The 18899-nt window shown below is 37.6% G+C and overlaps 1 protein-coding gene across 3 annotated transcripts; it reads right to left on the bottom strand.

Annotated features, from left to right (window-relative positions):
* Positions 1 to 1230: 1230 nt before the first annotated feature.
* Positions 1231 to 18503, bottom strand: LOC143882179 (bystin-like protein). Of its 3 annotated transcripts, XR_013252124.1 has the most exons (13): positions 18315 to 18503; positions 17384 to 17593; positions 17074 to 17200; positions 16809 to 16860; positions 16390 to 16717; positions 15418 to 15497; positions 15228 to 15275; positions 9054 to 9200; positions 2770 to 2842; positions 2583 to 2658; positions 1955 to 2065; positions 1644 to 1736; positions 1231 to 1515 (listed from the first exon to the last, which is right to left on the bottom strand). XR_013252124.1 is itself a non-coding variant. In XM_077385637.1 (12 exons), exons 1-11 carry the CDS (start codon positions 18435 to 18437, stop codon positions 1986 to 1988), a joined length of 1344 nt encoding a protein of 447 aa, XP_077241752.1. In that variant the 5' UTR covers positions 18438 to 18503; the 3' UTR covers positions 1231 to 1515; positions 1955 to 1985. The 3 variants fall into 3 exon arrangements, 1 of the variants encoding a protein (XP_077241752.1); XR_013252125.1 differs by lacking the exon at positions 1644 to 1736 and having other exon boundaries at positions 1928 to 2065; XM_077385637.1 differs by lacking the exon at positions 1644 to 1736.
* Between the last annotated feature and the right edge of the window lie 396 nt (positions 18504 to 18899).

Here is an 18899-nt window from a genome sequence, read left to right as displayed (position 1 = left end):
AGGCTTCCATAATATCAAGTTCTTCTACATATCGGAGGGCTAGGATCAACCTATGGAAATGATTTTCGGGCACAACCTATTTAGACCGTGGCCCATCTAATGGACGGTTTGGATCATCTTATGGTGCGGGCCATACGATACTTTTAATGAAGTGAGGAGTGCGATCATCAAAATACAGTGCTGATAACATTTCCCAAAAAACTCTCAAGAAAAGACAGCTGATTTTATGCAAATATCAAAATATAGTTGTGCTGATAACATTTCCCAAAAATAAAGATAAAAAAAAAAGAATTTGACGTAGCATTTTAATGCTGTTTTTTTAGAAAAAATATTCCATGAAAAATATACTAGGAATTTCGCATGCTCTCTCTGAATTGCAATATGACTGGAGACAACACACCAATTTTACACCTATTTTTACACTTACAAATGGGCAAAAAACAAATTTTATACCCATTTTATGTAAGAAATGGAGCCTAAAACAAATCTTATATCCATTTTAAGTGGAAAATGGGTGTAAATTTTGTTTTACGCCTAATTTAGGTTGTGGGGCTCTGTTTCTTTCGACGTAAAATAGGCATAAAAACAAAATTTATGCCCATTTTTACACTAATGATATTTACACCTCTTTTGATCACGAGGGACACCGACCGCTAGTGCAGCATTAACCCCCCACCCTAGGTAAATATCACTTCCCTTAGAAAATTAACATAAAATTAAACTAGAGCTTTGATGAGAATGACAGATAGTCACTGTTGGAATCAATGCTAACGACGAAATTTTGGGTCCCACAGGGACATGTACGTAGAATCAAGACCATTAATCTTGTCTTGTTCCCATGCTAACCATTGCCAAGATGGCTTTTCCCAGTGGGTCGTTTGACTGATTTTATACAGTGTGCACATTAAGTCCAGTATTTTTCAGAAAGTACATTGGGGCCCACTTGTTAGGATGATCCAAACTGTTCGTACAGGTAAATAGGATGCACCCCGTAAATCATAACCATAGAATGATCCTAACCCTCCGATCTGTAACAGGACCCCTACAGATAAGAGGATTAGGATCATGATATGGAGTTAGAATCATGAGGAAACAGTGCGGAGGAAGAGTGGAAGAGGAGTAAGAAAAATGATAACCATGGCCAAACTGAAACCTCCATTTTATTGAAAACGCCATTAGGCCACTGAAGACACATCACGGCATGTTATGGGAAGGAAGAAAGAGAGAAGATTGTTAAAAGCAAATCAAACATAGAAATTATAATTTCTCAAAAAAATTCAAAGACATGTTTTTAATAGTAAAAAGAATTGAACACAAATTTAGTAAAGGCACGCCCTCCAAGTTTAGTATGTTAAATATAAAATTTAACAAGAAAATAACAAAATTGCAAGGCCAAGCTCTCTACAGCAGACTCGCTAACATAAGTCCTGATAAAATTGCCAGCCTCAACATTTCTGATAATTCAGACAGAAATAGCAGTATCTTTATCTTCTCTTTTGGGATTGCCTTGGACACCTGTGACGGATAAAAGGAAGTCTCAATCAGCTGAAGCATGCAATTCATTTCTAAGCCATAACACTTGACTTTTATTTGTCTCACATGCATGTTGATACAGATGCTAGACAGAAATTAAAGGTACTCACTCTGTTTCTTCTTCTTTTTGGGTACAATTTATATGGAATTAATTTCAATCCCATATTCTGATAATGACACTCCTCACTTTATTAAACATCCTTCTGTTTACATGTTTGATAGCTTTTTAGGGAATGGTTATAAAAGTGAAAAATTAAAGAAAACAGTGCCATTAAAGAGAACCAATTGGATCCATTTCCATGGAAAGACCATTGAAACATTTCAGCTTGATTCATCAGCCACAGGTTCAATCCAAGCTTACCAATGAAAAGGGCATAACAGTAAGAAAGTTTACAGTAATTATGTGTAAGACGCGCTTTACCAAATGCAAGTTGAGCAGTGGGTGGCATCATTCAGTCCTCCTCCATGGGAACTTCTGGAAAATGCCATCTATCTTCTTCAATTGTTTTGTTGATAACAGAAATTGGAGATGGTAAGAGACGTCAAGGAAAGAAGAAATAATCAAACAATTCAGCTGAACGGATCATAATGGCAAATAAGATCTTGAAGGATCATCAGGTGCACTAAATCATATAATTAAATTAATGGAAATTCTTGAAGCGCAAACCAGAGGAAGAGATCACGAATCAAGGACTAGGGTTCATAATAGCAATTCAATTCACTTCAACTTGTTAATCAGGTTTCATAATAGCAATTCAACATTATCCATGTAAGGTGTCTGAACACCTTGCCCAGCAGAGCTGTGACTGCAACTCCTTGCACGTCCTTCATGTAAGTGAGACCACCTGTGCAGTCTGGCCCAAATACAAGGCATGCAGGGAGTGGCAGGTAGTCTCAGCCTCGAGTCCACCTGGGTGTCCTCAAATCATTAATCTAACACAAAATCACCCTGCAAGTACTGAAAAAAATTAACAAGAAATAAACTAATAAAGTTTGCAAAGAAATTATAGTCATGCTCAAATTCATTGTTTGTTTGAACACAAGGATATAAATTGACATGAGGTCATCCTCCTTCTCGCCACGGTTGCGGCTATTTTTCAGCTCCCTCCGAATTTCAGGCGTAACCTACATAAATGTAACAAATATTTTGTTACCATAACATATTATTATCATTGAAGATTCTTGAAAATGTCAGCATTTTCACAATATATTAGCTACAGAGAGTTGATTTCCTACCTTGTAGTGCTTCTGATATTGAATTAGATGGTGAAGATTATCTTTTTCCTCCCTCGTTAGTTCATTCTTGTACCTACATGGAATTGATTTGTAAAGCATAAATTTGCGTGAAAGAATTAGCATACAAGCAAGATCAAATGAGAACCAAAATGATGCATGAAGCACCAAACAATAGCTACATGAAATAGCACCAAGAATAACTACACTAGTAACAAAATGTACTGAATATAGAGAAGACACATTTTACCAGTACTGTTCGAGAATCAATGGTCATTTACCTATAAAAAATTGCAAATCAAAACAAATGCATATAAAAAAGGCATGAACAATTAGAGGGGTATTTCAGGCAGCCACGGAAGCACTTCTTTTTTTAAGAGATACGAATTATCCACAAGGAGATAATATAATGACACCACACCAGAAGCTAAAGCCTCGTAGTCTTACAATTTATGTTGGTTCGGGTCTTGATGTGATCCGACCATTGGATCGCCACTTTCATTGCATAACACATTATTTTTGTTATTATTTTGAGGATTATGGACTACTTTTCTATTTTATTTCAGACCTAGATGTGGGGGATGTCCACATTATCTAGTGCCCACCCTTGCACACACCACATTTGCCTTTCCTTTTTCTTTAGTTAGTTTTTCCTATTATGCCCATATGCTACTAACTTCTTCTTTCTGAGTAAGGGTATGTCGGTTTTTTTCACTTTTATTTAAGTAAGCTAGCAAAGGGGCCCACCAAAAAGAAAATATAAAAGAGAGCACAAGGGGAGAACAGCCTAACTTCTGATAAAATCGTGAATTGAAGAAAAAAGAAACCGACGGCTCCTCCTCCCCCCAATGACGCCTAGGGTGTCGTTCTCCCCTTCCCCACTTTCTACAAGGTGAGTTCTCTTCCCTCTCCTTGCTTCTCCTTTTATTCTCCCCTCTTTCTCTTCCTTCCTTATTCTTTCTTCTTCTTTCTCTTCTTCTCCATAGTTTCCAGCCCTCTATAATCCTCTCTATCTCACACCTCCCTCTCTATCCTCTATCCTCTCACTTCCTATTTTCCATCTTTCCATCTCCTCTCTTCTCTCACATCTCTCTTGGCATGTCTCCTCTCACTTCCTATTTTCCTTCTTTTCATCTCCTCTCTTCTTTCACATCTCTCTTTCCTCACTTCCTATTTTCCATCTTTCCATCATCTTGAATGATCCAAATCTCCTCTTCTCCTTCTCATTTCTTCTTTCTTTCCCTTCTACCTTCTTTTCTCCTACCCCTCCTTGAAACCTTCCCATAAACTATATTTTGGAGGATTACTGCTGCCCGGACTTCGGATCGCGCCCACGAGCATCTCCCCCACTCTCTTGGACCCCTTGCTAGCACGGATTTGAGGTGACGGACTGCTGTGTTTTCCCAGTGAGATTTTTCCATTATTTTCAGCACTTTCTTGAACCGTTCTGCCCTTTGAACCTATAGGAACCTTGCCAATAATTTGCCCTAGCCCATTTTTGGAATTTTATCACTTTCTAGTGTAGTTTTGAGCCCTAGACTTTTATTTTCTTTTGTGGGCAGCAGCCAAACAGCTTTTATGTAATTATATTTGAACCTTTAACTGCCATATTTTGAGTTATTTAAGTTGATATGTGCAGTAATTGTTTGGTGTAGACGCATCTCCATTAATGGTTTGTCTTTTAGAGCAACTCTCATGATTTATTTACTTGGCTGAAATTTACCATTAAATATTTGTTAATTGTTCATGGGTGATGATTTGATTATATGTATGGATGTGAAGACTCGTTCTCATTAAGCTCCCAAAGTTCCTGGCAGCTCCGCGAGCCTCCGGATTGGCACCAGGTCTCCTACCCTAGATTGACGCATAACTCCTCGACATCACCAAACAATTCGATATCCTCCTCAGACCCTTGTGTCATTGAAGACATTTTTAATTCTGTAATCAGCTTTTACATGTAAACTTTTTCACATCCACAGGGCAACAACATCTGAAGATTAGATGTGAAACTTTGGAGAATTTTTTCGGGAATGATGTAGCCATGCATTATTGAAAAATCCAAGCATAACAAACCCGATTAAGCTAGTCAAAGAAAAAAAGGAACAAAAAATGCAACAGAAAATCAAAAATAACTTAGATATGACCCTCAAAAGATATGAGACAAAAATACTATCGAAAACTAAAAATAAATTAGATATGACCCTCAAAAGGTATGTAGTCGGCTAGTCGCTAACAAAAAGAAGGAAACGAAGGATGCCCTAGTCACTCTACTAAGGGCTAGTAAATCAACATCCCTATTCATTAATCAACATGGTTATAATTTATAATGTCTTCCGAAAAGCTGATCTTATACAAAGGAGTTTAGAACTTGACCAGATTTTATCCATGGTCCATACATTTTCACAAACAAACTATCTGGGGACAACTATTGTGGATGTCTTATCACAATAATCGTGATGGAGAAAGGACCAATTCAAATCGAATGGATGAAAAATGATGTTACCGACATATTTCAGTTTCCATCCCCACCAAAACGAAATTCTTCACCCCACATGAATAGATTTCGGTAACATTTTGATCAACCTCCTAACCTCCATACATTTTCACAAACAAATTATCTGGGGACAACTATTGTGGATGTCTTATCACAATAATCACGATGGAGAAAGGACCAATTCAAATCGAATCGACGAAAAATGATGTTACCGACATATTTCAGTTTCCGTCCCCACCAAAACGAAATTCTTCACCCAACATGAATAGATTTCGGTAACATTTTGATCATGTTGACCGAAACACCCACTTTAATATGTAAATTACAGCACTTTGGTCTACACGTCGAAACTTCGACAAAAGTGTATAAAGAGAAGAGCTTGGGTTTAACATTTTCACTTGAAAAATCCGCTTTGTTTTTCTTGCTTCTTCAATACGAATGCTGAAAAAATGACCTCATGCCCCTCAATATGGCTAGCACCTCAAAAATCTCCAAAAGAATCCCTTCCCTTCTCATCCAACAAATGGCACTCAAAGAATCACCCTCTATGACAATTGAGTCCAGAGAATCGTGATCAATAACAAGAATATCAGTCTTAAAGAGCCAGAACTTCTTTCCCAGATTCTTTCACTCCAACCAGCCTAAAAAAGACATCTTACTCTGCTATAGTACTCTTACGAGTTAGGACTCTCCTGATACCTACTGGCTCCGAATTCCCCAAGCTAGTCCCGAATCACATCGCATGATAGCCAAAGAAAGACTCCAAGAAACCATGAAACCTGTGTTGCATGGATTTTTTGCCCCCTATGCCGAATCCGTGTCGACACGCCTCCACACGCAAATTGAACGTGGATTCACATGGGACACACCCGGATTCTTGTCATAGCCGTGTCCCGTACGAATCTTATTTTTTCGGAGGAATCCAATCCATTGGATTCTCTTTTAAAATGCGAATTCTGCATATTTTCCCTTTAAAGGTGTTTTCTTCTTAAATTTTTTTATATGAATGCACAACCTGTCCTCTTTTAATAAGAATCCTCGACCCTCGACCCTCGACCCTGGAACATCAACCCTCCTTAAACCTCAAATGAATACACACACACACACACACACCCACATTTAAATTTTAAATTTTTAAATTTTTAAATTTTTATTTAATTTAAAAATTACCGAATCCGCGAATCCTAGTTTTTGGGGTTTGCCGAATCCGACATCTCGAATCCGTGTTGGATCCCGACACGCGAATCCGAATCCATGCAACACAGCATGAAACTCTTTTGTACACATCCATCTAACTATGGAAATGTAAATGGACTGGCATATCACCTGAACTGATTTTGAGAATCCCATAAAAATTCTCATGATTCTTTCTTTCAGTGCCAACCAAAGAAGTGTAAACAAGGCTAGGTTACATGGAACTTTGCCTCTCGATGACCCCGGAGCATGTGCTTATGCCTCGGTCAAGGAAACAATATGCTCCAGACCTCCAGTATCATCCAAGCCACCCCAAAAAACGAAAGAATGAGACTCAAAACCGCAAACGAAACACTGCAATGAATCAGACGATGGCTGCCAGTCTTAGCATCATTTTCACACATGATACACTTGTTTATGATAAATCCCGGTTCAGGTTAAGAAAATGATCCAAGGTGAAAATCATATTATAAAAGTTGTCGAACAAAAAGAGAGCACCTATGGGGTGCCAAAATCTTCCACACCCTCGCCAAAGGGAGCAAAGAAAGTAGAGGAGCCTGCCAATCTGTGAAAGAAAGAAAGAAGTGAAAAACAAACCACCATCAGGACACCACTTCCATAGCCGGCGATCTCTATCATTTCGCCTGATAAACATCGTCTCCAAGCTACTCGTAAACTCAGCCATCACGTCCATTTCTCAAAGAATAATTTCCCCCGTATTAGCAAGCATCTTATCTCTAAGGTGCACTTCTTCCAAAATCTTGCTTCCCTTCAAAATTTACTCTTTCCTCTACCACCAACTACCTTGATTCCATCAACAGCACATTTAATCTAATAATTTTGTATAATTTATTGTTCTCATCATTTTTGAATATATAGATGCTTTACAAATAAGTTAAACTTCAATAGTTTTGTGGAGTACAAATAATACTTTAAATTGTTTAACACAAATTAATCCCTAACACTTACACTCCTGCTTCCAAACTTTAACAAGAACACAGCTGTTTCCCCACGAATTGATACATTTTTTGTGCTTTGTTGGAGACAACCTAAATGCCATTAAACTATAATCATGGTGATGGGATTCCACTATAGCTTGAATTGACACCATAAGGAGACCAAGGCTGATTGATTTTATTAAAATACAGTGACAAATCCCATATCAGCAAAGCTATAAAAAAAATTATGTACGGTGGGGTCAACCCCGGATCAGAAAAGCAATAAAAAAACAATGTACGGTGGGTTCCCAAGAAACCTCAGTGACCTAGCAACAGAAAAAAAAAACTATGTATGGTGGGGTCAACCCCAGATCAGAAAAGCAATAAAAAACAATGTACGGTGGGTTCCCAAGAAACCTGAGTGACCTAGTAGCAGAAAAATAAAAGAAAAACTGTGTGACCTTCTGTGTAAGTAAAATTCATAACATGTACAGTTCTAGAGATAGACATACATAACAGAACTGTCCATCTCATGTGCGCATTAACAAAATAAGTACATTTTTCAAAGTAGCTTAAGGTCAAGATCACAAACATGGTTTTCAGTTTCCGCTGAAACCAACGTGAAATGACCGAAATGTCTTCATTTCCACCCACACCAAAATGCATACTATAACAGAAGTGCATATCAAAACCAAAACTGTAAGTGCCTTAGTGATGTACTGATGTGTTACACAATTATATTTATGAAATGATATATTCACCCCTTTTTTTATTTGGGACAGCCTCTAGTGTAAAAGAGTAATCATAAATAAATACACTAGAGGCGGCTGTCCCATGTAAAAAAAAAAAAAAGGGTGAATATATCACTTCCCTTATATTTAGATGAATTCCATGAAAAATGTGGTGCATATATATTGTGTATAAATAATTATATGAATAACATATGAAATGTTGTTTGTACTGAATCATCAGACATGCACGATAGCGTATGTCACTAGGTGTTCGATGTTGTTAAACCATTATAAATGGTTGCCTTGATGGTTATCTTGCTTATATGATAGTTTCTAAGTGTATCTTTGTGCTTATTCTGAATTGCTTAAAGTTTCATCTTAAAATTCTATAATTTGCATATGTTTCATACATTTCCGTGATTTTACAGGATTTACACCAAGATTTCCAACCAAAACTGAAGCGTTTCTATTTTCAGGGCAAACCAACAAAAAAAAGGAAGGCCCAACGCACGAGGCTCCCACCATAGCTCTGAATTGCTTAAAGTTTCATCTTAAAATTCTATAATTTGCATATGTTTCATACATTTCCGTGATTTTACAGGATTTACACCAAGATTTCCAACCAAAACTGAAACGTTTCTATTTTCAGGGCAAACCAACAAAAAAAAGGAAGGCCCAACGCACGAGGCTCCCACCATAGCAGGGTCTGGGGAGGGCTAGATGTACGCAGCCTTACTACCCCTGCTTTGCAGAGAGGCTGTTTCCGCGACTCGAACCCATGACCACCAGGTCACAATGGAGCAACCTTACCATTGCGCCAAGGCAATTGAAACCGAAACCAAAACCAAAATATAAAACCTTGATCACAATCACGTATAAAATGATAAGAAGATTGCATGTAACGAGTAATCATAGGTCAGAAAGTTTAACCTTTGCACCAATATGAGAAGTGATAGGTGCCAGATTACAGGCATGATCCTTGTATCCTCGAGGAATCTCATAAAGTGTGCAACAACAGCGTCAAGCGCTCGGTAGGGCAACGCATATTTCTTGTCCAGAAGAAGCTTTATAAAATAACTGCAACAGAGTTTTAAAAACCTCAAGCTCATTCATTCTGTAATCTAATGTAATAATAACATTACGACTAATGAGTGCAAGGAAGTCATAAATAAATATGAAAGAGAAATGTCAACCAAATCTATCAATTGCCACTAACAAATTTCAACAAGGCAGGAAACTAAAGTATCATGATTACTAGAAGTGGCCAAGTTCAACAAGACGCCCTCAGTTTCAGACAGCACTACTAAACATTGTTCAAAACCTTTAAGAGCTCCAAACTCAGATTGATTTCTTATTAGAATCCATCGACCAATGAAATGCTTGCTGATTTTTCTGAAAACTTCACCACAATCATCGACTCGAGCCAACTTTTACACAATCAGGTCATAATTTGGCCAAGTTCCAAGATAATCTAGAAGTTCTTGAACATTTCATTGAAAATATAGATTAAGTTCCTGAAACTGGTAGACCGGATAGTCATGTAAAGTGGTGGAAAATTGTATATGTATATTCAATACATGTGAGCAAAAACGGGTCATCCGCAAGAAATCCACTGCAAATAAACTTGGACGCACATGAAACATTCATGCACGCTGCATGTAAATGGGATCATTTCAATAGTTCAACAGTCAGTATGCAAAATGTGCATGCGAATGTTATCAAGCCAAAATTAGCGAGTGTCTGTGTACCAGCAAAAAGAGCAGGGACTGTGCTTACAGTTGCTTCATGGGTTAATCTGTCATTTGCTTACAGATCATTGGCAATAACATACAATAGAATGCACACGAAGAAGCAATGAATTTACAACTTTTTTTTTTGAATGGTTGAATTTACAACCTATTAATTTGAAACTTTTCTTTTTTGAAAAGGTAAATGACATAAAAGGATCAAAGAAATACACAAGGACCCAAGAAGGGGCAAAAAAACAAAAACTAAAAAAATTAGCATCTCAGGCCATTCCATAGTATCAGAACATATCACCTGGGGATTGGCTAAGTGTCAGCACTAGAATTCCCTTCATGATTAATGAGTAAACTACAAAATTAGCAAATGTTTGAAACTCAAGGGCTCCTTTTTTTTTTTTTTTTTTTTGAAGACAACAGGTTTATTAATAAAATAGAAAAATTACAGCAGCATATCATTGGTCAAAGGTTGCCCAACTAGGAAGCACGGGTACTCTCCTGGGGCTCCCGCACCCGCACCCGACACGTATGGGGTGCGGGTACGTCCGGGGTACGTACCCGCTTTTTAAAAAAAAAAAAAAAAAAAACTGGTTTTGCGTGTCGGGTGCGCACCACGCGTACCCGACACGTCCTGCTTCTTCCTGCTGCTTCTCTTTTCTCTCCTGTACTTCTCTCTACTTTCCTGTACTCGGTATTTACAGGTAAACCATTTAAGTAAATGTCTCTCTACTTTCCTGTACTCGGTATTTTATTGTCCATTTACTTAAGATTTACATGTAAATAACGGAATACCCCCCTTTTGGATTTATTAAAAATAGTTTCAACACCCAAATCTAAAAGGAAAAAAAGTCAACTCTCCAGTTCTAGTACAAAATTCAAAGAAAAAGGGTTGGTCAAAATTTTAACTTTCTTAACTTCCAAACGGTGGGGTATTTTTCAAATTTTAAAAATTCATAAAATCTATTTTGTCCAAACATTATTAAATCCCAAAAGTCCGGTAAAAAAAATCTCATAATTTGGTCTCTAAAAATTATTCATCTTGTCAGGCACTGGTCAACACACTGGTGACAAACTTTTTTTTCTAATGAATGATGTATTGATGCCTCATGTTATGAAATATGGAACTTAATCACTTAAGAAATGAAGAGTAATATTAGAATTTTCCATTTTTGTGATGTTATTGTTATTTGATTGCTCTACAATTTATTTATTTTAATTTTTATAAATATATAATAAAATATTAAAATATATTATTATATTCGGCGTACCCGAACGTACCCGCACCCGGTTTTTTTGGCAAATCACGTACCCACGTACCCGTGTCGTGTCGTACCCGCACCCCGTACCCGTGCTTCATAGTTGCCCAATATTTAAAAGAGATCAACAAACTCCGCTCCTTGATTGTCTATCCACAAGATTACTCACAGTCGTAGGGACATGCCTAATAGAAATGTCCCATCTCTACATCTTCCCACTCTTTCATCAACGTAATTTGCCAAACCACATGGGCCACTGCTGTTTTTTTTCATCCATGGACTCTACCATTGACTTAGGTAACCGGATATGGATTTGGCTCTAACAAGTCAATATAAAACCACATTCAACTAGCTCAATGCAATAAAAAACGAAGCTGCTCAATCATTGTCTCCCTTGAGTCCATGGTTTTTAGATTCCACTGACATGTCAATTTCAGTGGACGTGTATCGACTTCCATTGTGACCGAAGTCCGAATTTTAATTCCATGTGGCGGTGCTCACACATAACAAAAAAACCGCATATAACCTATAAATATTCTCGATCGAAAAAAATACTATAAATATTAATGCCATTTCATTAATAAGAAAAGTTCAAAGGTTGAAAAGTAAAAGAAATGGTACGATCATCAATTTTCAAAACATGTGCAATAGCACATGTCACTAGGTGTTTGTCTTGCTAAGCCATTATGGATGATTGTCATTTTATGTGATGGTTTTTAGGAGTGTGTTTGTGCTCACTCTAGCATTTCCTAATGTTACACCTTAAATTTCCATTGTTTCCATGGACTTCCATAAACTTCCATGATTTTTATAGGATTTATATGAATTTCCATAGGCTTAAACGAAATACTTCAACTTTTGAGAGAACCAGAGGGAGAAAGAAATAATCAAAGATGAGTCAACCCAATTTTGCCTCGGGTGAGTTCTTGAGCAAGCATGAGTTTCTAAACATTGGTTTAACCATAGTTACTGAAAGCTTGCAAGTTGAGTGGGAGACTCACATCCAAGGATGCTTGCTTTCGAACCTAAATTCTCCTCGCTTCCCAAATTTAGGGGACGCGAGCTTCCGGCATGCTTCCCCTTAATTAAGAGTATGCATCCTATGAGCCGTTAATTATTGATAGGGACTCCAGAAATGTCTTGGCCTAGGCAAGCACAAAGTTGCCGCGGCCATGGAATTTACCCAACACAGTCTAGGAGATTCAAGACCTTCGTCTGAGATTAAAGCTAGATTTCTCTTATATGAGGGGTGGTCGGCAAACTATGGCAGATCACCTTGCAAAGGAAGGGGCATATGTGACCAGTCCCTGTTCATGCTCTCTGAAGTTCACTCCCAATGGGGCAACTGCAGCCACAGTTTCGTCAGGGTGACACGAACAATGAGAAGACCCGCTGAGAGACACTTGTGCACAGGCGACATCATGCTGGCCATTATGGTCAAGTCGGTCAACATGTTGCTTGGCTGAACCCCTAAGACAGCAGATTCAGCTTGTAGAATTCATCACTCTTCCCAGTTGTTTTGGAAGAGAGTTTTTAGGTTGCAAATCGGTGCTGCTCGGCGTGTGAAAAAACCGTCGTTGCAACTGTTTCTTTGTGGTCTGCAGGGATAAGGCACAGTTTAGAGGAAGGGCATGTTAGGCTGGATTTCTATAAGGTGCGTGTGACAATGTTTATGGGCTCGCATTTGAACTATAGCTGCAGTGTTACATGTGTGAGATGACTTGTCCCCATTTTGTAATTCGGTTACCTTATTAATAAATTTGTTACTTTCATAAAAAAAGAAGAGTACCCTTCCTATTTAGGTGATTATTTTTTCCTAAAAGTGTGTTCTCCTTTCGATAAGATCGAAAGAGTGAATTTGAAAGATAAAATCTCATCTAAAGTTTCAAATACAACTTATGCGAATCTTTTCCCAACAACTTTTTAACATTAGATCTACACAAATAAAACATGTAAAATTATAAATCCCTAAAACTTGTAATTTTAATCAGCTGAGTCCTCTTCACTACTTGCAATCCTAATCTACAATAACTCTTTCTCCCTAACAAATCTTTCGTGCTATTTTGATAATGCTTCCAACATATTTCCTCTCATAGCTTTTCGCTTCCTGAATTTTTTCTTTTCTTTTGAATGATAATTTATATCATTAAAAAAGACCGAGATGGTCAAATACATAGATAAAACCTACAAGCTATAGTACAAAAAAGAAAAAAGTATTCAAGGAGGTAAAAAATCGTAATGCTCCAAATCTTCCTTCTCAACCCCCTTCTCTAGCGAGCCTATCGGCCACCCCATTGGCGGAACGAAGTACATGTTGGAAGACTGTAGACGAGGTCCCCACCCAATCTTGCATTTCATCAAAGAACCTAGCGAATCTCCAAGGATGAGGATGAAGGCCCTTGAGCCAACGAATCACATTCAAAGAATCCCCTTCAACAACCACTTTGTCTGGGCAATTTTTATCAAGCAACTTGAATCATGCACCGCTCAAACCTCAGCTTCATTTGAATCTGCAATACCAATTGGACCGGTGAAGGCCCAGATCCCTTCATTTGAATCCACATTTTTTCTTTTTTAAATCTCTCGATTCCCACTTCATGCTTCTTACATCACTTCTCTCGGTCGCTTCCCACTCTAGCAACTATGGTTTTAACCATCTCACTAGATTTACGAATTAGGACTGGGGGTGGAACTCAAGCCGGGTTCGGTTCTGAACCTAACCTAAAATTCAACGAACCCAACCTTAATTTCAACCCACCTTTTTCAACCCTAAACCAACCAATTTACTAATTTGGGTTGAAATTGGGGTTGAGTTGGTTACTATATGCAGATATTAAAAAAAATCCATAATCAAAATGCCATTAAAAAATCATAATCCAATATGTATAATTTATTATTGTATTGCCCATTACAATAACAGAGTTCCACGCACAATAATGCGGAACATAACAATGACAAAATTTACAAATTTGGGTGGAAAATCGGGTCAAATTTGACAAGTTTTTTTGGATTGGGAAAGACTCAACCTAACCTCACTCTCGTGCGCATGCGCATTATGTCATATATTCAGAAAAGTTAGCAAGGACCAATTGAGATATGCATCAATAGGCCTCCAATTGCGGCCTGAAGTAGAATATTAGCAAGATTATCACTGATCTATTATATTCAATCTTCATTGTTGGCATCATTTGGATACCTGAAAGGGCTGAATTAAGGTATTTCATTTGTGTGCGTGGAGGGGGAGAGGGGGAGGAGCCAGGATGGCAGGATTATATATAAGGGGGGCAGGCTTCAAATTTTAAAGGGGGCTGGGCCCAATGAGTTGGGTCTATTAAGGAGTTTGGCCCAACTCAACAAGGGCAGCTGCCCCCCCCTTATGCTACATGGGGGTGGGGGGTTGATTTGTGTTGAATTCAGGTACCTGATCTGTCCTTTATTTTTCGGGTCAGTTTGGGTACAAGATACACATGTAAACTTTGTGTTCAGTTAGGCACAGGTGAAGTCTCTTGAGCCCAATTTGTGATGGGCTGTCTTTGTTTTGAAATTTTAGACATGGACTTTACACGAGTAATACTTTAGTACGGGAAACCTTGCATAACGTTAACCAATAATAAGATCCAAGACCACCTCAATATACGTCCAATGCTATTTCTTTGGTAGCTGTTTTGAAACGAAAAAAATTCCAAGCCAGAAAATAGTGAAAAAAAATAAATCCTTGAACCTACTTAGTTCTAATAAAAGGATATGCCTTATTATGGCCAAATGGGATTGAAAAATTGAAAAGGCTAACTTAACTTCATCTCCACTGTTTCTAAGCCGGCATTGTCTACAAGCTCCCATGATAAGTCATCTAGTATATCAAGATAGATTTTAATAATAGTTTGCCAAGATGAATTTCTTTAGGATATTGCATTCCCTGACCTACAGATTTTTGGAGTGATGCTTAATGTGATTATGGTAAGATCTGTTTCAAAAGAGCAGTGCCTCAAGCATGCTTAAGATGTCCGAGGACAATAAAAAGCTATCAAACTTAGTTCAGTGCAAGAAGCTAAGTTGGCATTACAAGAATAACATCATTGCTACTCTATTGAGTCGAATATAAGTACCTAGTTGGGCCACAATAATCCATCTCAGCAAGCTTCATTAATGCAACACTGCAAGCCCATCCAGAAAAATGCATTAGGCACATCCACAATACACTAAGCTATATAAAAATTATGGACCTCTTTAACCAAGGCTATCAAATGTATCACAGCCTAGGAAAATACTAAGATCTACACATTAAAGAGATCTCACCTCGAATGAAGTGGAGGAATTGAAACATTTTCAATGACACTTCCAATAATGGCAGCTTCCTTGACAGTGCAAGTCCTAGACTGTGCATCAAAAACAAAATTCTTAGTATTGTGACAGGAGAAAAGTGAACCTCAGAAATTAAAATTTTCACAGAATTGGACTTGAGGATTTCCACATCCAATTCATCCAAGTCCATCAATATCAATGGAATTGGCAAGTTGAAGGAAAATCTCTAAAATCAACAAAAGGGGGAAAACAAAATTTCTTTTCCATCTTTACTTGTGAAGAATTTATGAAAAATTGATGAGTTCATCGTCAAGTTGGTCAGTTTTTCATAGAAATCCAAAAAGAAAAAAGAAATACTTTATGAATTTTGAGGCATGGAGCCTTGATCCTGATTAAACAAATAAACTAGGCCTAGTTCTAACTCCAAGTCTCAATTTTTATGCATTGAGAAATAACTTTTATGAAATAGCTAAATAAGTAGAAAAGAAGAAAAATCGATAAGTTCATCGTCAAGTTGGTCAGTTTTTCATAGAAATCCAAAAAGAAAAAAGAAATACTTTCTCAATTTTTGAGGCATGGAGCCTTGATCCTGATTAAACAAATAAACTAGGCCTAGTTCTAACTCCAAGTCTCAATTTTTATGCATTGAGAAATAACTTCTATAAAATAGCTAAATAAGTAGAAAGGAAAATGTGACCAATAATCTATCTATCAGTAATTACCAGAAATGCAGGAAAGGTAAGCTTCCTTAAGAATCCCTTTTCTCTTCTATTGCAATGATTTCAGCATATATCTCAGAGAAAATTTTAAATAATTGCTGTAAAAGCTACAGTTCATCAACAAATCAAAATATAAATTTTATATTATTAATTGCACGATGGTTGCCACCACTCTTGATTCCCCCAGATCATCAATTCATTTCATAAGCATATCCAAAGGCTACTTCATACCCTGGTGAAGACCTACCTGGCATAGAGGAAACAAAATTCCCTTGAAGAAAGCTGCTGGCTTATAAAGGGACTTCTTAAGTGATTGATAAACAGCAAAATGAAGCGCTTTGTTCTTTCGAATGTCATCCCTAACCCGTGGTAGTAGGACAAGGTTATAGAACTGCTGGGCCTTTTTGCTCGTCAAATTTGAAGCAAAAATCCTTGTTGCTTGATACATCGCATTTGGTGACCACTTTTCAGGCTCAGTCAAATACAATATGTCTTCCCAATGTTTTAGTGATGGAATATGCTTGACTGCTTTGGGCACTTTCCCGTTGGTGTATCTACTAAGCAATTTGCCAACTCTGCAACACAAGTTAAGGCATTCATCTGTATGAACTGGCACAACAAATAACTACAATTTTGATAGTTGCAACAAAGATATGATTCAAATACCCTTTATATAAATCTATGATGGCATTGTCCATTTGAGGAAGCGGTCGAAATTCTGTGGACAATCAAACAAAGATATTAGTAGTTTAAATATTAAAATTGTGCAAAAAAACTAAAAAAAGTACAATAGCATCTTAATTTCTTTAAGTTGTTCAATCCAGTTAAAATAAATCCAAGCATGTCAAAATCAAGAAAAAAATAAAAAGAGAATGTAAGGTAAACAAACTATTGAAAAAAGAAAGAAGGAATGTAAAGTACACAAATCTACCTGACGTGACTGCAGCATCCTTCTCTTTGATCCTCTGGATGATGATATCCGCCAGTGTAAGCTGAGGACCGGCGTCCTTCGCCATGAATGCCTCCAGAACCCTCTCATCCTCTTCATCAATCTCTGGCTACATAAAACTCGCAACAAAATTCAATTCAATTCCAATCCAAATCAACTGATAGATAAAAAAAGAGAGACAAATTAGGGTTACATAAAATCACAAAGAAATCCAATTCAATTCTAATCCAAATCAACTGATGGATAAAAAGAAACAAAAATTGGGGTTCTAAAAAAAGAGAAGTCAACTCACAAATCTACCATCGTACTGGCTGAATGTATCCGGAAACCCCTTGAATTCGTCTATATCTCCTTCTTCATCACTGCTGCCTGAGGCGGCGGTCGGATCTTCAGTAACTTCTGAGAATTGATTTGTGGTTCGGTTCTCTTCCTCTTCGAGAATTTCCTTCTGCTGATTACGCGCTTCTTTAAGGATCTTCGAAGTCAGATTGGATGAAATGAGCTGTAGATCAAGGATAAAAAGCATGATCAGAAGAAGAGGAAGGTCCTAAAACCCTAAAAAAAGGTCCTGAATATCTACAAAAAGGTCATAAATACCTAAAAAAGGTCCTAAAACCCTAAAAGCTAGAAGGACGAAGAGATTGCCTTTTCTTCTTTCTGGTGTTCTTTGGGAGGTCGAGATCGCTTTAAAAAGTTACTAAAACCCTAAAAAGGTTCCAAAACCCTAGAAAAGGTCCTAAATCCCTAAACAAGGTCCTAAAACCCTAAAAATAGAGGGACGAAGGATTGTCTTTTTTTCTTTCCGGTGTTGTTTGGGGAGATCGAGATCGCTAAAAAAGGCCCCAAAACCCTAAAAAAGATCCTGAAACCTTAACTGACTGTTTGGATACATCGATTTTATAAGCTGGGATTGTAAAATTCTGGATTTCAAAAGCTAAAACCTGGATTTTACAATCCTGAAAATGTACAATACAGGTTCCAGCTTATAAAATCCAGGTTCTAGCTTGTAAAATCCAAAATTTTACAATCCATAATTTAAAAAAATCCTCGTATCCAAACAGCCCTTGAAAGTTAGAGAGATAGACGGAGAGATTGCCTTTTCTTCTTTCTGGTGTTGTTTGGGAGGTCGAGATCGCTAAAGAAGTCTGAAACCCTAAAAAAGGTCCTGAAACCCTAACAAAAAGGTCCTAAAACACTAAAATCTAGAGAGATAGAGAAATTGCCTTTTCTTGTTGCTGGTGTTGTTTGGGAGGTCGAGATCGCTTCTTGGAGACAGATTCAGTGTCATCTGCACCTAGGGTTTGCTGGTGCTGCAGAATCTGCTGTTGTTTTCTCTTTTTCGCCATGGACGGAGCTCCAGATTACGAAAAAGGGTTTCTCTGTGAAGTGAGTGGGAAGAAGACAATGAAAATAAAAGAATTCCAAGTACTACTTTTATGGTGGTTTTGCGCGAGACCTTCCTCAAAAATTGTGGTTCGCCCTAATCTGATCCTGACCGTACAAATGATGAAATTTGTACACTTGGACCTACCGGTGGCCCATGGAACAAAATTAAACCGTCGATAATCACCTAAATATGATCTCAACCGTAGATGTTGACAACTATGATTACTTAGTGATTATTAATTCGTGTGAGGCATGAGCGAGAAGAAATAAAGAGAAGGAGTAGGGGGAAATAGTGACAAGCAATTTTGCGGGTCCCATAAGAGGAATTGTATGTGCAGATGCAATTGAGACCATTGATGGATCAAGGGCTTAGAATCATCGATCAAAGTGTTTTCAATTGAACTGATCATGAACAATCTTTT

Source organism: Tasmannia lanceolata, unplaced genomic scaffold (genome assembly GCF_043159265.1).
Source record: "Tasmannia lanceolata isolate RefF3 unplaced genomic scaffold, GAP_Taslan_0.1 ptg000007l, whole genome shotgun sequence".
Classification (NCBI taxonomy): domain Eukaryota; kingdom Viridiplantae; phylum Streptophyta; class Magnoliopsida; order Canellales; family Winteraceae; genus Tasmannia; species Tasmannia lanceolata.
This window is presented reverse-complemented; position numbering and strand designations above follow the sequence as displayed.